Here is a 23,394-nt window from a genome sequence, read left to right on the forward strand (position 1 = left end):
CAAACTGCTTCCGGCTCTGACGTCTTCGTGCTGGAACCCGTCCTCTGACGCATCATCCAGGAGCGCATGAAGAGGGCCGGTGTCCGACAGGGAGGGGTCCTTTGATTGCAGAGGGGCTGCCTCCTCCTGGATGGTGTCCGGCTGTGTGCAGGCAGCGATGGCCATGGGAGATGTCTCGAAAAAAGCGTCGGCTCGGAACGTGGCAGTGGAGCGAAAGAATCTCATCACCGTCTGCAGGTCGGTTCTCCGGAAAAGGAGACTTGTGCGTAAACGTTCTGTTTTCGTCTAACAGCCGCGTCCGTATTTTGACACCCATCATTACGTCATCACGAACGCGCAAGCCTGTGTCATTGTGTATCCATTAATAACCTTTAGAAAATTTCCCACCAGCATGATAATAGATAGGCTCTCCTTTACGAGTTTGACAGTCTCATTTATGTATTTATTTCCCCCTGCTGATGGAGTGGTTGCTATGACGACAACCTTCCAGGGGCAAGGACTAGCTGTTACCTCAGGGACTCTGGGCAGGGAGGGAGTAGGCAATAAAATTTGTACATTCAGTCTTCACTGGATCACTTAAATGTCTTTCCCAGAGTGTTAAAACACTGACTCTGGATATTTCAGCACCTTATTGCTTGTTTTAGTTTGACTTTAGTTGACTCACAGCTCTCGCCTGTGTTGCCTTTCATCAGTCAAAAGACTGTCAGCAACTATTACAACCAAAGGCTAATTTAAAAGTATCATGAGGAGACGCCTCAGATGAAAATAATGGGCTAAAAGGGCACTGGACTATCATCTGCAGGTGAAGGACAGTGTACCTCTGCTGAGCCCCTGACACGCCTATCTGCCCGTAATACAGGCAAAACACAAGAAATCCTGCTGGTTTAGCATAGCCAGCCAGTGATGGCCCAGTATCTGGTCACAGTCAGAGTGGCTGAATGGGACATTGTTGCCTTTGGAACAATGGAGTGAAATCTCCATGTGTCAGGATAAGAACTGTGTTTCTGGAGGTGCTGAATATCAGAACACTGCATATCCCGGTCAATGCCTCGTGGTTGTTGTCTGATCATCAGAGTCAGATGGTGTGTTTGAATACTGTTCGTTAGGCCCTTCACAGCTGCGTGTCACTAGACAAAAATATAATAAACACTTTTCCTCCAGCAACTAGACTGTTTTAGTTAGTCTCCTGAAAATATGATTGGAAACCTGAATGTACCGTACACAGAAAATGATTTTAAAGGGTGACACCAGGGCACCCCTGACTGACATTAAACAATTAATTGTGCAAGGATTTATGTTAACTGATGTTATATTTATATTAGCCACTACTCTTTCAGAAATGGGGGTCCTGATTTAAGATTTTTAAGGTAAATGCTTTAAGCATTAGTGAGTGGTATGGATGAAATTAGTCAGCATCTTTTTGTGTGGCACCAGGACAGATAGCTGATAGCTGATTTTTGCCCTCCAGCATTGTATGCAGGTGATGTAATGTTATTGTGTTTTTAACACCATACAGTAAACTTTTTAGAATTCAATTTAAGGTCTCAGTGACGTCTCAGACCAGCAGTTACAGTAAGTACTGATGAATCTTACATCCATTAGACGAGATGAGTTTTCATACTCGATCACATGTTCGATTACATCAGACTGGAGTCATAAGCTGAGACTGAAGCTCAATTCACTGAACAAAAATATGAATTCTTTTCTGAGGTGGCTGGATTATCCCAGCAAAGGAGAAGACTAGCAGAGATTCAGACAGATTTGTGAACAATATTTGAGAGAAATGGGCCTTTTGTGTACATAGAAAAAGTCTTGGAGCTTTGAGCTAAGCTTATTAAAAATGGGAGAAAAAGCAAAAGTGTTGCGTTTATGTTTGTGTTCTGTGCTGGAAATGAGAACATTCTGAAAGCATTTAATTTCCTCACAGTCATCCATTGACTGGTTTTTGTCTTTGATGGCAGCTTTTAAAACTCCAACAATGCTTTTAAATGACATCCTCCTCCCCTTTCTTCTGGATCTAGATTTTCTGTGAAGACACTTTTGGAGAAATACACGGCCGAGCCCATAGACGATTCCTCTGACGAGTTCATCAATTTTGCAGCCATCCTGGAACACATCCTCAGCCACCGTTTTAAAGGTCACGAGACAGAATGAGACATTAGTGAGACTATCACCTCCACCCGTCTAAATGACTTTCTCTTTATAGGCTCTGGCAGCTGGTTTGATGGACAGAGGAGTTTCTGGGACTACATACGAGTGGCCTGTCCTAAAGTCCCCAACAGCTGCATCAGCAGCATCGAGTGCATGGAAAACATCAGCACATCACGAGCCAAGGCGAGTCCTGCGCATGGCCATGACAGAAAACCTGTTTCTGTCGGAACACAGAAGACTTCAGTTTGTGAGCAGAAACCTCTGAAAGTTGTTTGTTGTTGTTTTTGTTAGGGGCGAGCCTGGATAAGAGTAGCGCTGATGGAGAAAAGGCTCTCAGAGTATATCGCCACTGCTCTGAGAGACAGCAGAACCACCAGGTAGAAGCCCCTCCCCCAAACACGGTGCCGATTCCCGTAATGATGTTTGACTAACCATTTCTGATTTTTAATTTAAAAAAAAAAATTAATCCCAAATAAATCACCCGCCTTTGTTCTTTAGGAGGTTCTATGTGGAAGGAGCCATTCTGTTGAGAGAGGAAGCCACAGTCCTGACAGGAATGCTTATAGGTCTTGGTGCCATCGATTTCAGGTGAAGAAGACCTTTGTGTCACGACCTCACACAGTCTGCTTCATTTTTAAGATTCATTTGTGAGATTTAAGGTTTTTGTGATTGTCCCCCCCCCCATTCCTGTAGTTTCTGTCTAAAAGGGGAACAACTGGATGGAAAATCCTCTGCTGTGATTGATTACACACCATACTTGAAGTTCACCCAAAGGTAACGTTTTATTTCATAGTTCACAGCTGCGCGGCCGATCGTTTCTCAGTCTGAAGCACCCTCTGGTTGCAGCTATGATTATCTGAGCGATGACGACGATCGACGAAGCATTGACAGCAGCACGAGTGATGACAGCATCCCAGAACATCCCTACGTGCCCCTGGTCACCGACGAGGAGAGTTGGAGCACCAAGTGTCGCAAGATGGAGCAGAGGTTTAAGATCGTCAATGCTCAGAAGGTATAAAACTGATTTGGATTGAATGTCCAACAAATGCTTTTTTTTTAACAAAAAAAATTGGTTTGATTGTTTTATTACCATGAATCCTTTATTTCTTTACCCCTCTATATAAAGTCAACTAAAGGTTCACATGCTAGGCTGAGGGTAGCGACCGAGGCACTAAATTTTGAGCGCTAAAGTGCGATTTAAAGGCTGAAATTGTGCTGACGTGTATTTTCAGGGTTACTTGGAGGAGCTTGTCCGCTTACGCGAGTCCCAGCTGAAGAACGCTGAATTAGAGAACAAGAAACTGAAGGCTCGTCTGGAGGAACTTCAGAGTCGTAACCTGCAGGAGAAAAAGGAGCTGGAGGCTGTTGTCCTGGAGCTTCAAGAGCAGCTGTGAGTGATGCGCCCGGACAAAACCCCAGATTTCATCCAGTAAGTCAGCTCACGTGACCTGCGTTTGATTGACAGGAGTACATTTTGTGTGACGTGTGACAGGACAAGCTTGATTCCGTGTGATCCCAACCACCTGAGCAAAAACCTCTCTATCCCTTTGATCAACCAGTGGCCAACGCTGGAACCATACAACAACGAGGTCAAGCTGTTCCGAAGGTCAAGCCTGTCACTTTTCATTTCTTGCCAGAAACTGACAAAGAAAACAGACCTGCTCATCCATGTGGTTGACCAGTGCTTTGTGATTTCATTGCATATTTGAAAACTTTCCCTTTGTCCACCCAATCAAAAGTGTGATACCGAAATAACTATGACATTACAGGCGGAGTTTCCCCAGCACAGAGCTGCTGTCAGTGGAAATAAGTTTGGATTCAGATTCTCAGAGGATTGAGGGAACACAGAACGGGGGTGCATGGTGCACAGGTAACTATAGTTATCATTGCTCCCATCTACAAGTCTATTAATTAGTATGAATAAAGATACCTGTAGTTTTAAATTGAACCTTCTCTTTTACCCCTCCAGAAAAGGACTACACACCCTCCATGATGGGTTTGTGTGGCTCCTTGGCTTCAATCCCCAGCTGCAAATCGCTGGCGAGCCTCAAGTCCAGTGAGTGCCTGGTTAATATCAGCACAGAGAGCAGTCCTGCGCTGTCTCCCAGCTAGGGGGCGCCAAAGAAACTTTACCGACAACTAAAGACAATATGTAAACGACTGTTTTTGGCAGGAGGAAATATGCTCTCTTCTGTGGTTCCTGCTAAAGTTCCTTTACGTTTATGCGCTGAGCATTGTGAGATTAGAACCGTACATTGAAAGATTACAGGACTGTTTAACAAAGATGCAGGAAGAGCTGCTGTACTGCCTCAGAACTGACAACCTTTCAAATACCATCAGACACTTCCATTTGAACTCCTCATCACTAATTACTTGATTCCAGTCACATACAGGTCTGTGTTTGTACTCTCACATTAACCCAAACTCACTGCAAGATCGTCCTGCATTAATACTCGTCCCATTCTTGGTCCCATCAGCCAGACCGCTCATCCTATTGTCTCGTAATATCAGCAGGTTATGATGGTTTATTGTAGACTTTAAAAGAACAGATGTAGTGATTCACAATACCCTATTTTATGAATTATAAGACAGAGATACATATATGCTAATGCACTGTGTAAAAGTGGCTAGGTCATTTTTATGCTAAAATGGTTTTTAAAATGACTAGATGGATGTTAGAGAGAACCGCAGTTTAGGCCTTTTCTGACTATACATTAAGTTAGACACAGTGTTTAGGGAAAATCATGCAGGTTGATAGACCTGCATGATCAGGCATTGTGACTATGCAGAATGAATGTTTTTCTTGTCTTTGTCTACAAATAAAACTCAGTGAAGTAGAATGAGCTGAAAGAATTACTGAATGTGTGTAATTGTGTTCACAATATTTGCCATATATGCTTTCTCTTTCTATTTTTTAACAAGTGCATTTATTATTTATCACATACAGTACTAATATTGTCCAGTGTGGATGTTGCACTGCAGTGTTGTTGAGAGACTGGATACGATGTGGTTTCAAATTGCAATAAATCAGTTTTGAAACCTTGAATGCTGGACACGATTTGTTACCAATGTTATGATTGAAGTATCTGATGAGAAAGTAAATTCATTCACTGATATTGCAGAAAAAAGTGTCATATCACTCCTGACTAATGAAAAGCATATGAGCAAGAGTCAATGATGAGCTCATTACTGAGTCTGTCGATACAATGAAGTCAAAGAGTTTGCAGATGATTTACAAAAAGTCAGATAAAACTCAGAAAAAAGGAATAAAACAAATTGTGGGATTCATGCACATGGGTGCAAGTCGTTTACAGATCAGTGAACAAGGCGCCTTCAATGTGATGACTTAAGAACTGGTTTTAAAACACTGTCTGGATCCAGCCATGGAAGGAGAACATGAAACCACCAAAAATACCAATTACAATTTCCAGAATCTTCTCCTCTTTGTGAATAATCCTTTCTAAGCCCTGTATTATTTTCCAGTTATTTTTAAACGTCTTTATGAAATTTTCACCTTGTCCTCTTTTAAAGTCCCGATAGAGCCTGTAGGGGGCGCTGCAGTACATCAGCTGCCATAACCTTTGTGGTCATCCATGAGCTCTCGAGGCTGAATCCTAATTTATGTTCTAACATTAAAAAAAATAAATTTCATTTAAAATAGTATCGGATTTAAAACAATCATGTTACATTTAATTAAAATAATTATACTTATGAGGAGTGTTGCATTAAATCGTGGATCTAAACATGATAACTTTAATGACCTGTACACTTTTGCTAAGATGACATTTTGATATTAATTTTTAAAATGTTATACCGTTGATTTTGTTAAAAGGAACACCTCTAGCCTTTAAAGATTAATGCTGCCAAATTTATGCTCTCATCTTCACCATTTTAGGAACTTTTGGCCCATCACAATTGGGAATGTATTGAATAAACATCCAGGCACAACCATTTTTTTCCCCTAATGAAACAATTCCAACTGTAGTACTTGGAAACCCAACACTTTCCCCTTCTGTCCCGAGGTCACCTTTTGTTTTCATGTCCCCCCTTTGTAACTTGGCAAAATGTGACATCGACTCTCCTCAAATGGGTCTGAAATATCTTATGTGAGGTCAGAGGTTAGGATCATTCATTCATTAACACAAACAAATAACAATGGACAGCTGGGGGTTCTTTGGTAAAGGATGGAAATGCAATTTGTAGTAGTCACATTCCAGATGGACATACTGTCCAATTAAGTGCTTGGTGGTAAAATTAATGGTTACTCCAGAAAGATAAGTTCAGTTATCTTCACTTTTCTTTGTCTGTTCTGGGACATCAGTTGTGTGACATTAGTTGATGGGTGGAGTTGCACAGAGAAGATGAGCCAGCTGCTGGTTGCATGTTCGGCACTTTGTCCCTACTAAGATAACCCCACAATCTCCCCCAAACTGGTGTTCCAGACGCATTGACGTGTTATGTAAGCATGCGTGAAGCCCTGTGTACATTAGTGTAGATTTGGGGCCAGGATGGTTCGAGAGAGAAGACATCAGCGAACCGATCTAGGATCTGATCCTTTGTGTTATCTAGCCCCCCCCAACTCTGGTCCCACCATTGGCACTCCCTTCTCCACAGAGTCAAGACATTTATCTCCCTCACACACACACACACACACACACACACACACACACACACACACACACACACACACACACACAAGCAAGCATGCACAGACACCTCCCAAAACCACACCATAGTCCACCCACTTGGCCACCCAACTTGGCTGACTTAATTGGGTGATGAAATGTTTGGCCTACAATTGAAAGAATGAAGAAGACTGTCTGGTGTGCGACATATTATGTGATTAATAGAGAGTTGTTATTATATATGCTTATATATGGTTTACTACAGAACACACGTTTGATGATAAATTTAGAGCTGTCAAGAGGAATACATTTATTTTAGGCCTATATGAAAAACTAACCAGCCGACAGCCCAAGCATGTAGTGATCCATCATGGGAAACCTAAAGACACCATTTATTTTCGTCAAATCACATTAGTGAACGAGGTAAAGTGACATTTTAAAAGTACGTCATCATATAATTTAACATGATTAGAAAAATAATAACAAAATTAGAGTACCGTATAAACGTGAATTGCATAAATACACCAAGAGCTCTTCCGCGTCACGCTATTGTTAAAAAAAAAACCCAAAAAAACCCGAGACGTGGCAAAAAAAAATTGAAAACCTCGAAACTTTACATGCTGATTAATGGTCAGAAACACAAAGTCCTGCATGAAGAAAACGCAAAGGTACGACTCTTTACATACAGTATAGTTAATATAGTCAATAACGCTTTGCATTTTTGTCCTTAGATTGCCTAGATTGGGAGTGGCTGCAGTAAGAAATGTACTTTACGAGAGTGAATCAGCGGCGCGTCAAAGCGCATTTAACAGTCTAATATCAGTTCAGATGAAATATGGGGTGGTGACAGCACAATCAATTGGCGGTGGTTTGACAGATTGACGGCTGACTGACCAATGAGATTGAAGTGCCTGATTTGTCCATCCAATCAAAAGTGCGATTCTTTTAGGCCCCGCCCCTTCTTCTGATTAAATCCACACCAGCGTGGTGGTCGAGGTGTTTAGAGTTTGGCTGTGGGGATAACAACTGTGCGCTTCTCGCAACTTTTACGGCCACCAAAACCAGACTCAAGCCCGACAAATTGTAATGAAATACACCGTCATGTTTTCGTAGAGGACCCAGGAACTGACGTTACCGTGACTTTTTCGAACTGGAGCCGCTTCCTTGTTCGACTACTGGGTGAAATATCTCCACATCCTCACAAAGAAACTTTGCCTGCTAGGCTGCTAACTCGCACACAAGCCAGAAAAAACTATGCTCTTCGTCGAAGACCCGACTTCAAGCTGTTGGGAACCTCCGATCTGTTGAATTCATTAGTTTTGTTAGTGCTTTTTCCCTGAAAATGCCTGCCGGGGTGACTCAAATCTGACATTTTGCAGCATTTTTGAGTAGTCATCCCAATTCCAGGAAGGCTTGCAGCTGGTAACTTAGCCAGCCACCACCAGGCTGTCCACGCAGCGCCCCCAGATCTCTGCCAGGGACCACATCCATTGTTGTTTAACTTGGTTGGGAGCTAAACAGTTCCACATTTGCCACTTCAGAGATGTCTGGCCGAAGTGGACTTGGACAATCGCGGGGAGCGACTTTGGGTCCGCAGCCCCTCAAAGCTACTATTCCCTATCAGCTGACCTCCAAGCCTCGACTGAACCGAACAGATGGCAAATCAGGTACGAGTTACTGTTTGTAACCCTTCCAATATGTCCCCAATGTATGGATCAATGTATGTATCGATATTTCATTTAGCATCCATATACATGTACACTTACAACTGCTGTTGAATGATGTAGGAGCTTCAAGCAGCTGTTGTCAGTTAGAATGCAATAAATCAGCTTATGCAAACTCGGATAACTGGGATATTTGATTATGTCGCTGCATGTCAAATAAAAAAAATGTCTCTATTTGACAGCAGGAAAGGCCAGAATTCACCAGCTGAGCTCTGGCATGAGGAGGACAATGTCCCTTGATGCCATCATTGGTCCGTACCTGCAGGGACAGTGGCCGAAAGAGCCAGAGAGCTCCTCTCATAAAGACAAGTCCACCCAGGTCAGCTTCATTGGAATAATGTCCCCTAAAGGAAGTGAATGGAGCCAATATTTCGTTCAGATCATGAATGTTTCTGTAAAAGTGGAGTTATGATAGGGCAGATGGGTCCACTTGGGGCTGATTAGTTTACAGTTACCGCAGACAAAGTCGTTGCTGGGAGGCAAGCGGGAGGGAGTGTCCAGTGTTTGCACAACTCTGACAAAGTGAGAACCACATCAGTAAGAAGAGTCAGTTGATGGGGCCGTTTGGTCTCTTCCCGTCCTCTCTGCTCTCTGTGCAGGCGCTCGGCACTGCTGCACAGTTGCCCACATCCTCTTCCCTCTGCTGTCTTTATGTTTTTCAGTTTCTCCTGCTCTTTAGCACCAGCGTGAACTGAGTCTAAGTGTGGGTGATGTGATGTTGCATCTAACTGTGCTTAGTGCGCAAATTTGTACATTTGTCAGAAGGTCTTATGTAACGTGCAACCTTAGTACAGCCGTTTCTTAACTCCTCAGACAGTTTGATGCCGAAACCGGAACACACATTAAATTGGCACGTGATGATTTGTATTTGTATTTAGACATTGTTTCCTCCTCAGACTCCAGCCTTGTGGGCAGATGAATCCCAAAGCAGGAGAAGTAGCAGCAGCCACAAACGATCTGCGTCGTGGGGCAGTGCTGAGAATCTGCGAGAGGTGAATCTCTGCTCGGTTTGCTCAACGGGCCTTGCTAAACCTGATTTTATTTGGTGTTCTTGGCAAAGGCCTGACTTATGTTGACAATGTTGAGCAACAGGAGATGAAATCATCTATCTGTAATGAAAGTTCCCCCCTCTCTCGAGGCTCGCTTTTCCCATCGGCTCTCTGAAATATCAATCTGATTATTGCCACTGAAAAATTCAGAAAATGCATTCCAGTGGACTTCTTGTGCCACATTTCTCTGTTTGAGAGGCTTCCTTTGACCTATATGTGGGCTGATTAACTGACTCTAACCTCTGTTCATTGCAGATTGCTAAGCTAAAACAACAACTACAGAGAAGCAAAGCTGCAGTCCCAGGTGGGGGTGACAAAGACTGCCAGCAGGGTTATCCTCAGGGCGGCTGCAGCCTAGGAACTACTCAGGTACCCTAGCACCCACATAAACAAACTCACTCCAGACAATCTCTTAACCGTAAACCTGGTGGAAAAAGACGGGTTCATCACTTTTCAGTGTAGCGTTTAGCATTGCTGGTTTTATTAACAAATTACAGTGAAGTGTTTGGCTCATCACAGGAAGCAGCACACACAGAGGAAAACAAACGCATCTCAATGCTTCTGCTTTAAAACTGAGACATCCTACATAGTTCTGCTTTTCAGCCCAGCTGGTTGGCACAGTTTATCGTGTGAAGCCACACACCACTGACCTCAGGTGGTTTCACTTATTTCACACAAGCTCGATTACACTGACAGCATGTGAGGTTTGACTTTCAATTAAAGGTGTTAGTCTTTGATAAGGGCCCTGGTGAGTAATCATTTTGGATTGTGGGCCTTGGTGAATTTCTGTTGTGCAAAATTTAATGTTTAACTTGATTTAAGGCACAAGGGTTTTGTTGTTCTTTTTGGGCTGGAATGCACCATTAAGTGGGTGATGAGAAGGAAATAAGCAGAATAGACACGTGAACTGTAAAACATTCGTGTGGTCTGTTTGAAGTTGCTACAAGCCTGAATTCCATTCGTTTTCATGCCCTCAGACTCGGCCCATTCCCATCCCCCTCGCTCCCCTGTCAACACTGGTTCCTCCACTGCGATGCAGCGTGGAGGGCCTCAACCAGGAGCTGGAAGGAATGTTCATCTGTCAGCCACCACATCCACAACACAGGGTAACTCTCACCAACACTAGCGTCGGCATACGCGTGTGAAAATGTTCAGAGCGTGCGAGGAAAAAAGGCTGCCCTTTTTCTGTGATGGTATATTAGTGTTGTGCTATAGACATGTCGACTGATTTGTTTTTTTTCCTAAATTTATTGCTTATTTACTCATTTTCTTTCTTGTACACACATTGCAGTTTTAGTATTAGCCAGACAGTATTTATTATTGTTAGCCAATTTTGTCTGTTTCATTATCCATTTGAGTTGTGTTGCACATTTTCCTTCTAAAACTGTAACAGCAACAGTTTTACTGGCTGTTGAATTTAATTTTATATTTATTCTAAAGATGCATTCATGTTGGAGATTCTGCAGGTTAACCGTGCTCTGTCTCCTCTGCTCAGCTCCTGGAGGTTCCAGATGGCCACCGGGCACCGATTCCTCCACAGAGCTGCAGCAGTGGATCTCAGAGTGAGCCGGCCACCACGCCGCTGTCCACAAACTCCTCCCCAAGCTCCCCTCTCACCTATACCTCCAGCTCTGACGACGTGCAGCCTGACGTCTGTCAAGGTTAGTTCTCGATTGGAATGTGTCATGTTAGCAATGACATTCATTTGTAACTTGAGTTTGCGCTTTTGGCTGTTAAAGTAAAATGTTGACATTTGACGTTTTTATGAAAAAGAAGAATCAACCTGCGCATCACTGCTGTTGCAACCACTCAACTAAAGTCCTCAGAAAATCACACGTATACATGGATTATTGAATCTTCCTCGCCGTCAGTTTAATGAGGTTTTTTTTGTATTTCGGGTTCTCTTTTCAGGCCTGAGAGGTGGTGGAGGCTTGTCCGTCTCCTCTCCTTTCTCCTCCCAGAATGAGGCCGACTTCTCCATGCCGATACTATTGTCTTCCTCCCCAGGACCAAACAAAAGTTGCTGCTTTCAGAGAGAGCCTCCAGAGGGTTGTGAGAAAGTCAGATTCTGGGAGGAAACCAGGTATGCGCGTTATACTTCAGATCGTATTTTTACAGCCTTCTTTCCCCTAAAGTGTAGCGAAAAATGCCAACTTTGCCAGAGACGCTGCTTGACCAGGTGTATTCCTACCGCCCATGTAAACATATTGCTCCTCCAGTCTATTTCACATTTACATTTTCACAAAGTATTGACTTTTAATGACACTGATTTATTGGGTTCACTTCACACAGGTGGATGATAAATTTTATTTTTATGCCTCCTGTCTGCCAATTCCTTACAAAGTTTATGCTGTTTATGGTCCTGATGATGGTGCACACACTCCCTTTTTTTATTGGATGAATCAGCTCCTGTTTTTCCAAGAAACCAGATCTCTAATCGGTTTCACTGGATTCTTCTTAGGCAATTATTTACAGTCGTGACTACCTACCCTCTCCCAGCCGTTTCTACTAACAGCTGGCTCTCAAGCATCTAATTTGTGTCTGATTAGAAGAGCTGTAGAACCTGGTACTGAACCCCTGTGACTCTTGTCCTCTCCTCATTGTACAAACACCAAACCAAAACTTTCAGGCATTTAATTTTTTTATTTTTTTTTTACAGCAGCATACCAGTAAGTGAGATAAACATCCAGTAACAGGGCCAAATGCATAAAAACTTTACAGTTAACACATGCGTTTTCTGCCCATAAACAAACGCAACATGTGTATTATAGACTCAGTCTAGTCTTTTAGTTTTCTGTGATTTAATATCATTTAAAAGCTGTTGTGATGACATTGAGTGCCCGCTGTTGCCCCCTGGTGGTGGGTTCACTCCGAGAGGAAAGTGGTTCAGATCTCAACCAACTAGACCAGGTTAAGGTCCAGTGTAAAACTAATCAGCATCCACTGGAGTAAATAAAGATGGCATAAACTCAATACCCCCCCCCCAAGTCATTTGTTTGTCTGTGCTGGACTACTGCAGAAACATGGAGAAAGTGTCTTAGACACTGGACCATTAGGCCCCCTTATAACATTGTCACATAAATAAGAAAATAATACTTATGACAGTAAGTCTCTAAATAATATGGATCAATAAAACCAGCATTTTATGTTATACATGATTGAATTTGAATTGGGATTCCACAGATGTGGAGATTTAAATTTTGGAAGTTGCCAATTTGTGATGATATAAAGTAGAATTTTCAGTTGGTTGCTTGTTATCCTGACGTAATATCATATTTTGTCTTTTTTACCCTCTAGCACTATACAGAAACTCAAACCAGCTGTCATCTCTTCCTGCCCAGACCCTAACAAAATAAACTTCACCCCCCATGGGGGCTCCGCTTTCTGCCCCGTCAGCCTCTTAAAGCCCCTCCTCCCCTCCATGGACCTGTTGTTCCGTAGCCTTGCCGTCTCTCCTGCGGATGGCTGCTTGAGCGAGGAGCCGGGCTCCTGCGCGGCCACCCCCCCGGATCCTGCCGTGGCCTCCGCCGTGATGGGCGACAGCTCAGGGAAGGGTCTGGTGTTCTGATCAGGTGGTCGGATCCTTTTGTTCTGCAGAAAATGTGAGAGGAGGGTGATTGTAATGGATGAAAATATTTTTTGGGTGGGGGGGGGGGTCATTCATACAAATCCAGAGCAGGCTTTATGTGCCGCCCTGGGTTTCTGGGCATTATGACATTCCTAAATTACATCCATTTTCAACAGTCTCGTAATCCAAAGAAATATTTGGCCAAACACAAGTTGCAGTCTTAAAACGGGACTCACTCTTTTCCTCTTGGGATTTATCGGATCGACTGTTTGACCTGAGTTTCACTGCACATTTGTTGCCCCAAAGAAGCCGCGACGGTCCGTCATCACTCCTAAACTCTGACTGCAGAGTTTGAGCAACCTTTACTGAAATAGTCCCAGGTTTGATTTTTAAAAGTTCAATAATATTTATCTACAAATTCATCTGGCATGTTTTACCTAGCTCGACCTTGCGCCTGTTGCTGGTGCACAAAGCATGACAAATCAGTTGGGTACAATTTCTATTTATGAAAATTTAAGAGGAGAAATGCCACATGATGAAATCACACTTTGTAGTCTTAAGGGATTTTTTTCAGTCAGTGGACTTGGGTAGCATCATTACCTAAAGCATTTAACAGTCCTGCTTTAAAATAAATAATTGTTTTTGATGTTGTCACCTTGTTTACTAAAAACAAACAAAAAAAATGCACGTGTTAATGGATAAAAACCTGTTCTCCATGGAGGTTCCAGGTGTATGCTTGATGTTGATAGTTCTGAGGTTTCACAGCCTAGTTGACTACCTAACCAGTTTTAGTGGTGTAGATTTGTCATTCCTTTTTCGAGATGTTCTTAGTTTCCGCTGACAAGTTGGCGATCAGATAGTTGTATTTTCTGGTAGACATGTTTGCACAAATTGAACCGCTACTATTGAGTCTTATTTTTATATTCACTTTTGTACTTTAAGAGTAGTAATGTGTATTTTCTACATTTTCTATTACCTGCATCATAAGCTAAGGGGAGATCCTGTAACTTTTAGTTTTAGCTCTGTCTGATTAGAGGCTGGTGTTACATGAAATACTGTATCAGGTGGTTTGTTTTGTTTTGTTTTTTTCTTTCTTCAATGCACTTCCAGGAGAGTTTTATTTGGAGGAGACTTTGTTTCCATGTTAATCCTGATGTTTCTTTTGTCCTTGATGGGAGTTTTGATTGTGTGCGCACGTGGATGGACAGTTGCCAACTCTCATCATTTGACGTTTTAGTGTCCTGATAAAATTGAGAGGATCGAAACTTTTCCCTCCCCGGGATAAGCCTCAGTTAGTGTGTTCAGTTCTTGGTCTGAATGTGTTGGGTTTCTTTGTGTTGTTTTCACACAAATACATGACTGAGTTGCAGTTGTCTGTTATGTATTAAACTGAATTTAAATAACTGGACTTCAAATGCCTGCAGCTGTTGAGACATCCTTAAACTGTTGGTGCTTTCATGACTCCAGCCCAGGGGAGCATCCACACCGTTGCTGGGCTCTATCACTGGGGGATCAGGCTCCAGGCCTCCAGGTATTGACTGACACATGCTAATTGGTTCTAACCTCCTGACCTTATCTTTAAGGGTGAGTCCTGGCACTCTGATGGGTGTAAAGTTTTCAAACGGCACGTTCGGCCTGGTACCAGAAGGAATAAATTGCAACCCAGTTAATCCAACTCGTAGGAAGGGTAATTTGAGATGACCAAGGAAATGAAGGAATAAATGCCCCCCCCCCCCCCCCCCCCCCCACATTAATGTTAAGTTAACGTTAACGTCAAACACCATTTAACACTTTAAACATTGGTATTGAGAAACGATGGAGGGTGGGCGAGCCCGTTCTCTAATTCCAAACTGGTGGTATTAGAATATGTGTATATACTGTATGTTAGCGGGGTAAATGTATGGCTACACTGGGCAGGTGTCTGACAGACAGACAGGCAGACACGGACAGACAGGTGTTGTCGTTGCAGTGCGGGATTGGCTGTCAGCGGTGGGGGGGGCGCGTCAGTGCGCCTCCGGACCCTCCGCACACACGCGCTTTCTCAGACCCCCAGCATTTCTCCTCCAGAAGGAACCAGGACCGCCAGTGGATTATTACCCGCCATGTCGTCGATGTTCGGGGTCATTCGGAAACAGCTGAAGAGCCACCCGGCTGTAAGTGACCGAGCCGCCCGGTTCCGGCCCAGCGGAGCGGTGACATTGAGAGCGCGGTGGAGGACGCGCGTCCGTTGCTAATCTCATCAAAACCACCCGATGTGTCACCATCTGATAGAATCTTACGAACGTGATTCGCTCCTATGGCTCTTATACAGCACACCAAGGGGGAATTACTGCATCCAGCAGCTTTTCGTGTCAGTTCCAAATTCCTCAACATTTACCTGAGATTTGGAATCAAATGCCCCCCCGTCTTTGACCTCTGTAATTAGCGATCCTCTTACAGAAGATTAGTCCGTATTTGCTGTGATCTAAATGTCATTATTCTCGCCTCTGGTGTGGCGGCAGCTCCTGCTCCACCTGCTCCAGCCAAATTAAGCCCAATAAAAATCGACAGCAGGATTGTTTGTGGTTTAATTCTGGACTGTGACGGTGTCTGATCCAGTGTTGCCATGCACGCGTGTTTCTGCAGCACGTACAGAGCTGTGTGGGCTCCATAACGTCATGGCTGTAGGCCGGAGCAATGCACAGCGTCTATAGTCAAGGACGACGGGGTGAAACACTGCACTTTACGGCAGCGTCCATATTAATAGATCACCGATTACTACAAATGTGGGCGAGGTTCAATAACAACCCAGTTCTAGTTATTAATGATGCATTGTTTAGGTGTTATGTTTATACGCACAGCATGGTGGTTTATAATTATATATGAATAATTTATTTTTTGTGATTTTATAGCTGTTAGTTACTGGCTATTTTATGATTTTGATCCCAGATATGCTGCAGTAAAGTATGTGCTAATATTAACAACGGCAGATGTTTGGTCATCTCAGAGCTACTTCCTGATTTATGTGTCTCATTCTTCTGCTAGCTGATCCCTCTCTTCGTTTTCATCGGTGGTGGAGCAACCATGAGCATGCTTTACCTGAGCCGTCTGGCCCTGAGAAACCCAGATGTCTCGTAAGTGTCGATCTGGTTCCAGGAAGATCTTCTGGTCTTCCTTCTGTGTTTGTGTGCCCACATGGATCATTTATGGGTCAACAAATTGCTGACAGTCCTTTTTTCTTTTATTGCCTTTCTCTTAGATGGGATCGCAAGAACAACCCAGAGCCATGGAACAAAATGGAGCCCACTCAACAATACAAAGTACTAATGGTTATGCACTACTTGCACAATTATCTCCTGATACAAGCTCCACATTCTCTGACTTTTTTCATAATTCTATACTGTCAGAAGCGTATTCCTTTGAAGGGAAATAAACATCTCGCCTGTTATCTTATGGCAAAGTCCATGTTGCCCTGTCACACTGACTGTACGTGTTTGTGTATGTTTCCAGCTGTTTGCAGTTAACATGGACTACTCCAAGCTGAAGAAGGACAGGCCTGATTTCTAATTCATCACGCCTTTGCTCAGGATGAGGAGCCTTTGCACTTTTTACGCTCAAAACAAAGCCTGTGACAATGCGTGAAGTGTTAGTCAAAACCGCCCTTAACTCAATCAGTTTGTTCATTTCCAGTGTAAAGGGAAGAGGGATCATTTCATTATCAATGAATAAAACAGGCAGCCCTCTGTTTTAGTAATTGATAAGTTTATTTTTGTTGTAAATTATTAAAACAATTCAAACCACACTCCAGTTGCAGCTTTTTTCACAGAGGTTACAGATGTATTTAAAAAAAGGTTAAATTAAGGGTATGTGTGTAATGAATTATAGGACACAAAGCAATAGTTTATATATTTGAATGATTGATTTTTGATCTTATTAAAGTTTGCAGTGTAGAGGACGCTAATTGAAAGTTAAATAGGCATGTATTTGTAGTTTTGTGCAGAATGTTATAGACAGAATTACCTGTAGAACTAACTACTGAACATATCTATTATACACATTTGATTGCAGAGACGCACCTGTATTGTTTTCAGCCATATATACTGTAGCTGTTATTCCCTATATAGTCCAGCAGAGGTCGTAGTTGCACTAACGTCGATATATTGTTCGTTCCAGAGACCTGCAGACGCTCTTTAAGATTTTTATTTAAAAAGAAAGATAAGAACAAAAACTGGAAAATTCGGGAAAGCATTATATGTATATTTTATTCTTGTGCTGGCAACCTGTCTATGGTGCATTGCTCCCTCCACCGGTGTTTACTATTGGGTTGTAGGAGTGGCAGATTGCAGAGGATGGATAAATGGATAGGTTTATTGTGCTACTCCAGTACTTAATTGCAACCTGTCATTATTGTTTTTGTTTTTTATTGTCAGTTTACCTTGAGGTTTCGTTTGGTTCTTCAGAGGATGGCGCTAGAGAGCTGCGTGGAAGCAAACAGCCATTTAAAGGAAAGCCAGAAGAAGAAAGAGCGCGTCTTCTCGCGAGGTTTCACTTAAAAATAACGCGGGACCGTCTGAGTTTTGGGTCCGTTGACATAGTATTTATGTAAGAAAAAGACAATTTAAGCAGACAGTTTACAGTCAGATGACGCTTGATTAGAGAAACTTTTACCGATCTACACAGCATTACGTTATTGGTGAAAATTTCCGACTTCTTGTTGCTTGTCGACCAGCTGACGGCGTGAGTTCGGTTCCAAATGGATCCTACGGAGGACTTATCTGCTCGGGTCCTGCTAAGACATATTCTTAGCACCGAGCCGCCTAGAACTCCAATCACCCGCAGGTAATTATTTAAACCTAAGATACTTACTCGGGAAGAACTTTCTCACTCTTCAACGCTGACATTTGGTATTCTATACGGGGACATGACAACAGACACACGGGTTCCTTCCACATAGAGAAATTATAGTCTCCTTTACACCCAATCCTTCCTGATGTCGAGCTTTTCCCGTCTTTAGTGTGACCAAAGCACAGAGTCTCAGCGTGACCAGGCGCAGCAGCCGACTGAGTAATAAGGACAATGTTGGTCAAACACCACAGGACTTACTGAGGCGAAACCTGCGACAGAAAATGCGCGAGGTGAGGTGGAGACAAACACCCGTCACATAAATCCTGAATCTGGAGTTCCACTGTGTGCTTTCTTCCAAGAGTATAACAACAACGTCATTGCCCCCCACCAAGAGAAGGACCGCCGTCAAGAGAGAGTCCAACACTGCAGCCCTAATGTCTTTTGATGATGGAGGCACACCGAGACACATCCTGAAGAACATCCTGATGACAGGTACACGCAGTGCTCCTTTGTTCTCACAGGTGACTGTGTCTTTTGTCTGTTTAATCGTGTCACTTGTGATGGGATGCAGAGCCTGTAAGGTCCCCGGTGGTTCATAGGAAGACAGAGGCAGAAGAGCCACAGCCATTTTCAGCAAATTCCAGCCTCACCGGCAAGAACACGAGGTTCGGAGTGCACGTCTTTTCAAATCTGGTGTCTCAGATAACCTGTCATGACTGGACGCATGTCAAAGGATGTTGTGTGTTGTTTATGGGAAAAAAATCACCTTTATTTCCAGCATTGAATTATCAGGACTGGACTTGCCTGATCTTACCATGGGCATTGCTCCAACGGTTACTAAGGGACTGAGCAGAAAGAGACAACGGCAGAGTCTAAACGTCACCGCTTTTGAGAAGCGTCTTAAAGGTGGAGATGGTGAGTTTTAAGGAATTCCTTCTCAGCGAAACTTTGGATTGTGCTACAGTTTTTGTGGCTGTGGTAAAGTTTCTTATCTGCTCACAGATGTTGGAGAGGAAAGTGAGCTATGGGCAAATGAACATTCATCACTCTCTTTATCAGGGTAAAGAAAATAAAAATGATTTGTTTATTTCCTGAGGTTATGTGGTTTTCATGGGCAATATCTGTACTTCTAGAAACATCAACTATTTACTGGGTAGATGCAGAAGTTAATTCTTGGGTTCTCCCCCCCATTCTTTCCCAGATCTACATCTTTGAGTCTGAAGACTCCTTTTGCAGATGTCCAGACTGAAAAAAGAGGTCTGCAGAGAAGAGTCTCTAACCGCAGGAAAATCACAGAAGAAGCCTTTGGTGCTGCTGTAAATAGAATAGAGATGGGAGGTGAATACAATTATTGGAATATTTGTGAATCAACATTTTTTGTTGGGTTTACAATCGTAAGTATAAAGAAGCAACGAAGCCGTGGATGTTTCTGTATATTTTGAGGCTTAAACATGGCTGCAACCATGAACTCTTTATGAACATCATAAAAGGCATCTAAATTGATTTTATTTTGTTTTTCTCCAATGCTAAGCCAGAAAATTGTTTTTTTTCCCTTTAGACTAAAGCTCTTTATATTACAAGGCCACCACACACACAATTAAGTGTATAATAATAATAATTGTGTATATAGATTCTTTGCTTGCCTCTCTGTCTTTCTCTCTCTTCCCTTTTGACAATCTTTTGCTACCACCCAGGGATGAGCAGCTTTGTTGGACTGGGTCCCAGTGACAACACCTGCACTGAAGGCTTAACTTTGGGCTTAAGCACACTCAGCGAACCTGATATCACAACAGATATTGTTCAGTGTGACACTGATCGCGATACCCGATTGAAAGAGGAATCTACAACCAGGTCTCACTATAAAGAGGAGGAGAGTGCACGAGACTCTCAAACTGAAGAAAGTGATGGTGATCCTCAGCCTGAAGTAGATGTTTCCACCGGGACACAATCTCAAGAAGAGGAGGAGGAGGAGGAGGGTGCCCAAAAGTCTCACAGTGAGGAAGAATGTGGTGATCCTCAGCCTGAAGTCGAAGTTTTTACCGGGTCACAATCTCAAGAGGAGGAGGAGGAGGGTGCCCAAACGTCTCACAGTGAGGAAGAATGTGGTGATCCTGAGCCTGAAGTCGAAGTTTTTACCGGGTCACAATCTCAAGAAGAGGAGGAGGAGGATGAAGAGGAGGAGGAGGGTGCCCAAAAGTCTCACAGTGAGGAAGAATGTGGTGATCCTGAGCCTGAAGTCGAAGTTTCTACTGGGTCACAATCTCAAGAAGAGGAGGAGGAAGAGGAGGGTGCCCAAGAGTCTCACAAGGAGGAAGAATGTGGTGATCCTGAGCCTGAAGTCGAAGTTTTTACCGGGTCACAATCTCAAGAAGAGGAGGAGGAGGATGAAGAGGAGGAGGAGGGTGCCCAAAAGTCTCACAGTGAGGAAGAATGTGGTGATCCTGAGCCTGAAGTCGAAGTTTCTACTGGGTCACAGTCTCAAGAAGAGGAGGAGGAGGAGGAGGGTGCCCAAGAGTCTCACACTGCTAATTCTCAAACTAAAGACTTAAATCCTGTTGATTGTCAGGCTGACGAAGAGGAGGAGGATTTTGCAGATGATGAGAGAGGGCACAAAAATTCACCCGAGGAGGATTTGACTCATTCTGAAGCTGAGGAGCTAGAGGAGCATGGTGACGGGCGCGTATCAGAAGAGCACGAGGCTCATTGTTCTGGAGGTGTTGCCGTGCACGCCACAGAAACAGACGGAGACGCCTCAGACACAGGTGAGAGTTCCAGAGATGTCCTTTTATTGATGAAGCGGTTATATAAATATATATGCATTTCCCTTTTCTTACTGAGTAACATAAGATGTATGAAGCTGCACCCTGCAACTTGTCAACAATATTTAGTCAATAATGATCTTTTTTGCTTGATGGAATGTTTTTGAAATATTCTTAATATGCGACAAACATGTTTTTAGATGCGCACGAAAATCCAAAAAAAAAAGCCATATGACCAAATTTTATTGATGAACTCTGGAAGTTAGTCTGTCGTGCTGTCTTGATGGTTGCATGTAGGATGCTCTGAGGACGAGTCCAAAGCCAAGGGGACATTTATTCTACCCATTACTCTGGGAATGGGAGACAGTGAGGCTGACCAGCCTCTCAACGATTTCGCTGAGTCGTCAACCACTGGACGGCCAGATGTGGAGTATCCTGAGGATCTGGTCGATAAAGAGAACTGTTCGGAAGACGGCCGACGCCATGATTCCCCTGCAGAAGGTGCTGCAGACGATAGTGATGAGTCGGAAGATGAGGAAGAGAGGGAAGGTTAGTGTCTGTTTTTAAAAGCAAAATGTTTATTCGGGTAAAAGGGATCAGTTATAAAATGTGACCTTTTGTGAAATCTTCAGACGTCCCCAGCAAGACTCCAGCCTTTGTCAGAAAGAAAAGAGTGTTTTCCCAACCTTTTGATCACAATGTTCAGCCCAGGTGAGCTACATCCCAAACTTCCTGGATTTTAACAGTTGCTCGTATTTCTCACTGCTGCAGATTTTCAGTCACAAATTATAGCTGGGAGATTTAACATTCAGTAAAAATGTGATCGTTTAGATTTAGATTCTATGTACGCTGTTATAAATAGACTGAGAAAGCATTCACTTAAGAATGGGCTTGAAAGCCCCGACCAAAGTTAGGTGACTGAATTATCTTTAATCTTATTGGCAGCTTTGGTTTTTGTTCCAGTGGTCCCAGTAAAAGCTCCCCTGCTAAATCAAAGCAGGTCAGAAAGCCGTCACGGCCCAGGAAAAGGCAGGAAGGCCTTCCAAAGTCTTACCTCATGAATGTTTTCAAGCATTTTGCCAAAACCAAAGTCTCTGCTGATGTGTATCCTGTCCTAAATGAAGTGTAAGTTACAATCACCTTCCCTGTTTACTGTGGACATTGGAGATGGGAATGAACGTGACATCATCAACTCTTCTTACCTGGCAGAATGGATAAGTTCTTTGAGAGGCTTGCAGAGGATTTAGAGACATATGCTGCTCATGCAAAGAGAAAAACCATAGATGTTGAAGATGCTAAGCTTCTTTTGAAAAGGTAGGTGGGCTTTATGTGTGTTTTCCCTCACATTGTTGTTCGTAGTCTTGAGGTTGATGGTCAGGAGAGACCCAACGCTGGCACAGCTGTAGCTCTACTCACCTGTACGCTGGATATTCTCTCGAGCCAGCAGAAACATTTGCACCTTGTCGCCTCTCTGAACCAGCTTTTTTCAGAACTGAAGGAATCTTGCAGATCTTGCAGAATATTTTTGTTACGTTTGTCTAAGACCAAATAGTAAAAAATGTGTCACATGTTTTAATATTTATCCTTCTGAGTGTAATGTGATTGTGGCCGGTGGCAGAAATCTGTAGTTCTTTTTCCAACATGGACTAAAGTTTTATAATTTGTGTTAATAATCGTATAATCTCAACAGTTATTACTGAACCAGGAGTCCTAAATTACTTTTAATAATTACTTCTGAAAACCAATCTCTGAATGAAGCCGGAACAGATCCGGACATTGAATCCATAAATCCAGGAGTGTTGCAGCTTCAATTTACACACAATCCTGAGACACCACCTGTGGAGAAATGGAAAGAAGCACAGTATAAAACTGAATAATGTGATCCAAACCTGCCAGAGCGGACAGATCCAGTACAGCCATGCTGGCCTTTAGATGGCAGCCTTGAGTGTGATTTTCTTTTCTGTCCCTGTAAAGTGAAACACGTTGGAGGTGATAAAGAAAATGGACTGAGCTGATGTGTGTGTGTGTGTGTGCTTTATTCTGCAGGCAAGGTCATGTGAGTGACAAGGTGCCAGTGGAGGTGCTTATTGAAAAATATCTTCGCTTGGAACAACGCAAGCTCCTGATCCCAATTGCGACGAGTGGAAATGTTGTTATAACCTAAAAAGTGATGAGAAATCTTAACGTCGCTTGGATTTCTGCACTAATATTGGTTTAGATGTGACATAGCCTGTCATAATCTCAATGTAATTATTTGTGTACATACATAAATAGATAATAATAATAGGGCTTCTTACATGTAACTAATATGTTATTGGTTATTGATCAGCATTCAGAGCAAAGAAATGATCATGGAATTTAACCAGCTGTCAAGATGTTTACTACAATAAACTTTGGCTACTTTCTTTATTTGTCTTTGTATGCATAAATTGGAACATTTTAAAGTGTGTTGACTTGTAAATAAACCAATTTTTCCATCATGGTTGCAGTTTTTTGACATTAAATTGATTTAAAAAATGTAACGAGCTCCAGTTCAAAAGCTCCTTAATAGATCGGCTTAGAATGGGATGATACAGAAGCGACATTATTTTTTTATTTTTAGTAAATAAATGCTGTAGTTTCAGTAATGTGCGATAACATAAAGATAAATAAGCAAATTCTGTCTGGGACACCTTTAGGGTGAATCCATTTTAA

The 23,394-nt window shown here is 42.8% G+C and overlaps 4 protein-coding genes across 8 annotated transcripts; all 4 read left to right on the top strand.

Annotated features, from left to right (window-relative positions):
* Positions 1-104: 104 nt before the first annotated feature.
* Positions 105-5,197, top strand: LOC115250250 (RUN domain-containing protein 3A-like). Of its 3 annotated transcripts, none has more exons than XM_029838103.1 (11): positions 105-237; positions 2,022-2,137; positions 2,207-2,334; positions 2,443-2,528; positions 2,650-2,739; positions 2,845-2,925; positions 2,998-3,163; positions 3,384-3,541; positions 3,617-3,757; positions 3,921-4,021; positions 4,121-5,197. In XM_029838103.1, the coding sequence occupies exons 1-11, from the start codon at positions 131-133 to the stop codon at positions 4,261-4,263; spliced, it is 1,317 nt and encodes a 438-aa protein (XP_029693963.1). In that variant the 5' UTR covers positions 105-130; the 3' UTR covers positions 4,264-5,197. The 3 variants fall into 3 exon arrangements, with proteins under 3 accessions (XP_029693963.1, XP_029693974.1, XP_029693969.1); XM_029838114.1 differs by having other exon boundaries at positions 3,644-3,757; XM_029838109.1 differs by having other exon boundaries at positions 132-262.
* Positions 5,198-7,758: 2,561 nt separating this feature from the next.
* On the top strand, positions 7,759-14,525 carry LOC101073950 (protein FAM117A). 2 transcript variants are annotated; one of them, XM_029838157.1, is made up of 8 exons: positions 7,759-8,443; positions 8,686-8,819; positions 9,397-9,492; positions 9,805-9,918; positions 10,527-10,655; positions 11,045-11,210; positions 11,461-11,632; positions 12,847-14,525. In XM_029838157.1, exons 1-8 carry the CDS (start codon positions 8,320-8,322, stop codon positions 13,115-13,117), a joined length of 1,206 nt encoding a protein of 401 aa, XP_029694017.1. In that variant the 5' UTR covers positions 7,759-8,319; the 3' UTR covers positions 13,118-14,525. The 2 variants fall into 2 exon arrangements, with proteins under 2 accessions (XP_029694017.1, XP_011601010.1); XM_011602708.2 differs by having other exon boundaries at positions 8,683-8,819; positions 12,847-14,520.
* Positions 14,526-14,559: 34 nt separating this feature from the next.
* On the top strand, positions 14,560-16,898 carry LOC101067754 (cytochrome c oxidase subunit NDUFA4-like). Its single transcript, XM_003961265.3, has 5 exons — positions 14,560-14,648; positions 15,087-15,270; positions 16,142-16,230; positions 16,356-16,416; positions 16,607-16,898. Exons 1-5 carry the CDS (start codon positions 14,575-14,577, stop codon positions 16,661-16,663), a joined length of 465 nt encoding a protein of 154 aa, XP_003961314.3. The 5' UTR covers positions 14,560-14,574; the 3' UTR covers positions 16,664-16,898.
* Positions 16,899-17,624: 726 nt separating this feature from the next.
* Positions 17,625-23,180, top strand: cenpt (centromere protein T). Of its 2 annotated transcripts, none has more exons than XM_011602693.2 (13): positions 17,625-17,935; positions 18,111-18,231; positions 18,301-18,433; positions 18,513-18,606; positions 18,720-18,856; positions 18,944-19,001; positions 19,143-19,279; positions 19,636-20,703; positions 20,998-21,249; positions 21,333-21,411; positions 21,646-21,825; positions 21,910-22,014; positions 22,747-23,180. In XM_011602693.2, the coding sequence occupies exons 1-13, from the start codon at positions 17,850-17,852 to the stop codon at positions 22,862-22,864; spliced, it is 2,568 nt and encodes an 855-aa protein (XP_011600995.2). In that variant the 5' UTR covers positions 17,625-17,849; the 3' UTR covers positions 22,865-23,180. The 2 variants fall into 2 exon arrangements, with proteins under 2 accessions (XP_011600995.2, XP_011601001.2); XM_011602699.2 differs by having other exon boundaries at positions 17,626-17,935; positions 21,664-21,825.
* The last annotated feature ends 214 nt before the right edge of the window (positions 23,181-23,394 follow it).

The sequence above is a fragment of the Takifugu rubripes genome, chromosome 1 (genome assembly GCF_901000725.2).
Source record: "Takifugu rubripes chromosome 1, fTakRub1.2, whole genome shotgun sequence".
Classification (NCBI taxonomy): Eukaryota; Metazoa; Chordata; class Actinopteri; order Tetraodontiformes; family Tetraodontidae; genus Takifugu; species Takifugu rubripes.

Excerpts from the sequence above, each read along its gene's own strand:
- LOC115250250 (XM_029838103.1), top strand. The coding sequence starts at position 131 with ATGGTGTCCGGCTGTGTGCAGGCAGCGATGGCCATGGGAGATGTCTCG. Across the intron at positions 2,138-2,206 it reads CCTCAGCCACCGTTTTAAAG|GCTCTGGCAGCTGGTTTGAT; the intron begins GTCACGAGACAG and ends TTCTCTTTATAG. Across the intron at positions 3,164-3,383 it reads AGATCGTCAATGCTCAGAAG|GGTTACTTGGAGGAGCTTGT; the intron begins GTATAAAACTGA and ends GTGTATTTTCAG.
- LOC101073950 (XM_011602708.2), top strand. The coding sequence starts at position 8,320 with ATGTCTGGCCGAAGTGGACTTGGACAATCGCGGGGAGCGACTTTGGGT. Across the intron at positions 8,444-8,682 it reads CCGAACAGATGGCAAATCAG|CAGGAAAGGCCAGAATTCAC; the intron begins GTACGAGTTACT and ends TCTATTTGACAG. Across the intron at positions 11,633-12,846 it reads AGATTCTGGGAGGAAACCAG|CACTATACAGAAACTCAAAC; the intron begins GTATGCGCGTTA and ends TTTACCCTCTAG.
- LOC101067754 (XM_003961265.3), top strand. The coding sequence starts at position 14,575 with ATGACTCCAGCCCAGGGGAGCATCCACACCGTTGCTGGGCTCTATCAC. Across the intron at positions 15,271-16,141 it reads AGCTGAAGAGCCACCCGGCT|CTGATCCCTCTCTTCGTTTT; the intron begins GTAAGTGACCGA and ends TTCTTCTGCTAG. Across the intron at positions 16,417-16,606 it reads AGCCCACTCAACAATACAAA|CTGTTTGCAGTTAACATGGA; the intron begins GTACTAATGGTT and ends GTATGTTTCCAG.
- cenpt (XM_011602693.2), top strand. The coding sequence starts at position 17,850 with ATGGATCCTACGGAGGACTTATCTGCTCGGGTCCTGCTAAGACATATT. Across the intron at positions 19,280-19,635 it reads AAATAGAATAGAGATGGGAG|GGATGAGCAGCTTTGTTGGA; the intron begins GTGAATACAATT and ends GCTACCACCCAG. Across the intron at positions 22,015-22,746 it reads GCTAAGCTTCTTTTGAAAAG|GCAAGGTCATGTGAGTGACA; the intron begins GTAGGTGGGCTT and ends TTTATTCTGCAG.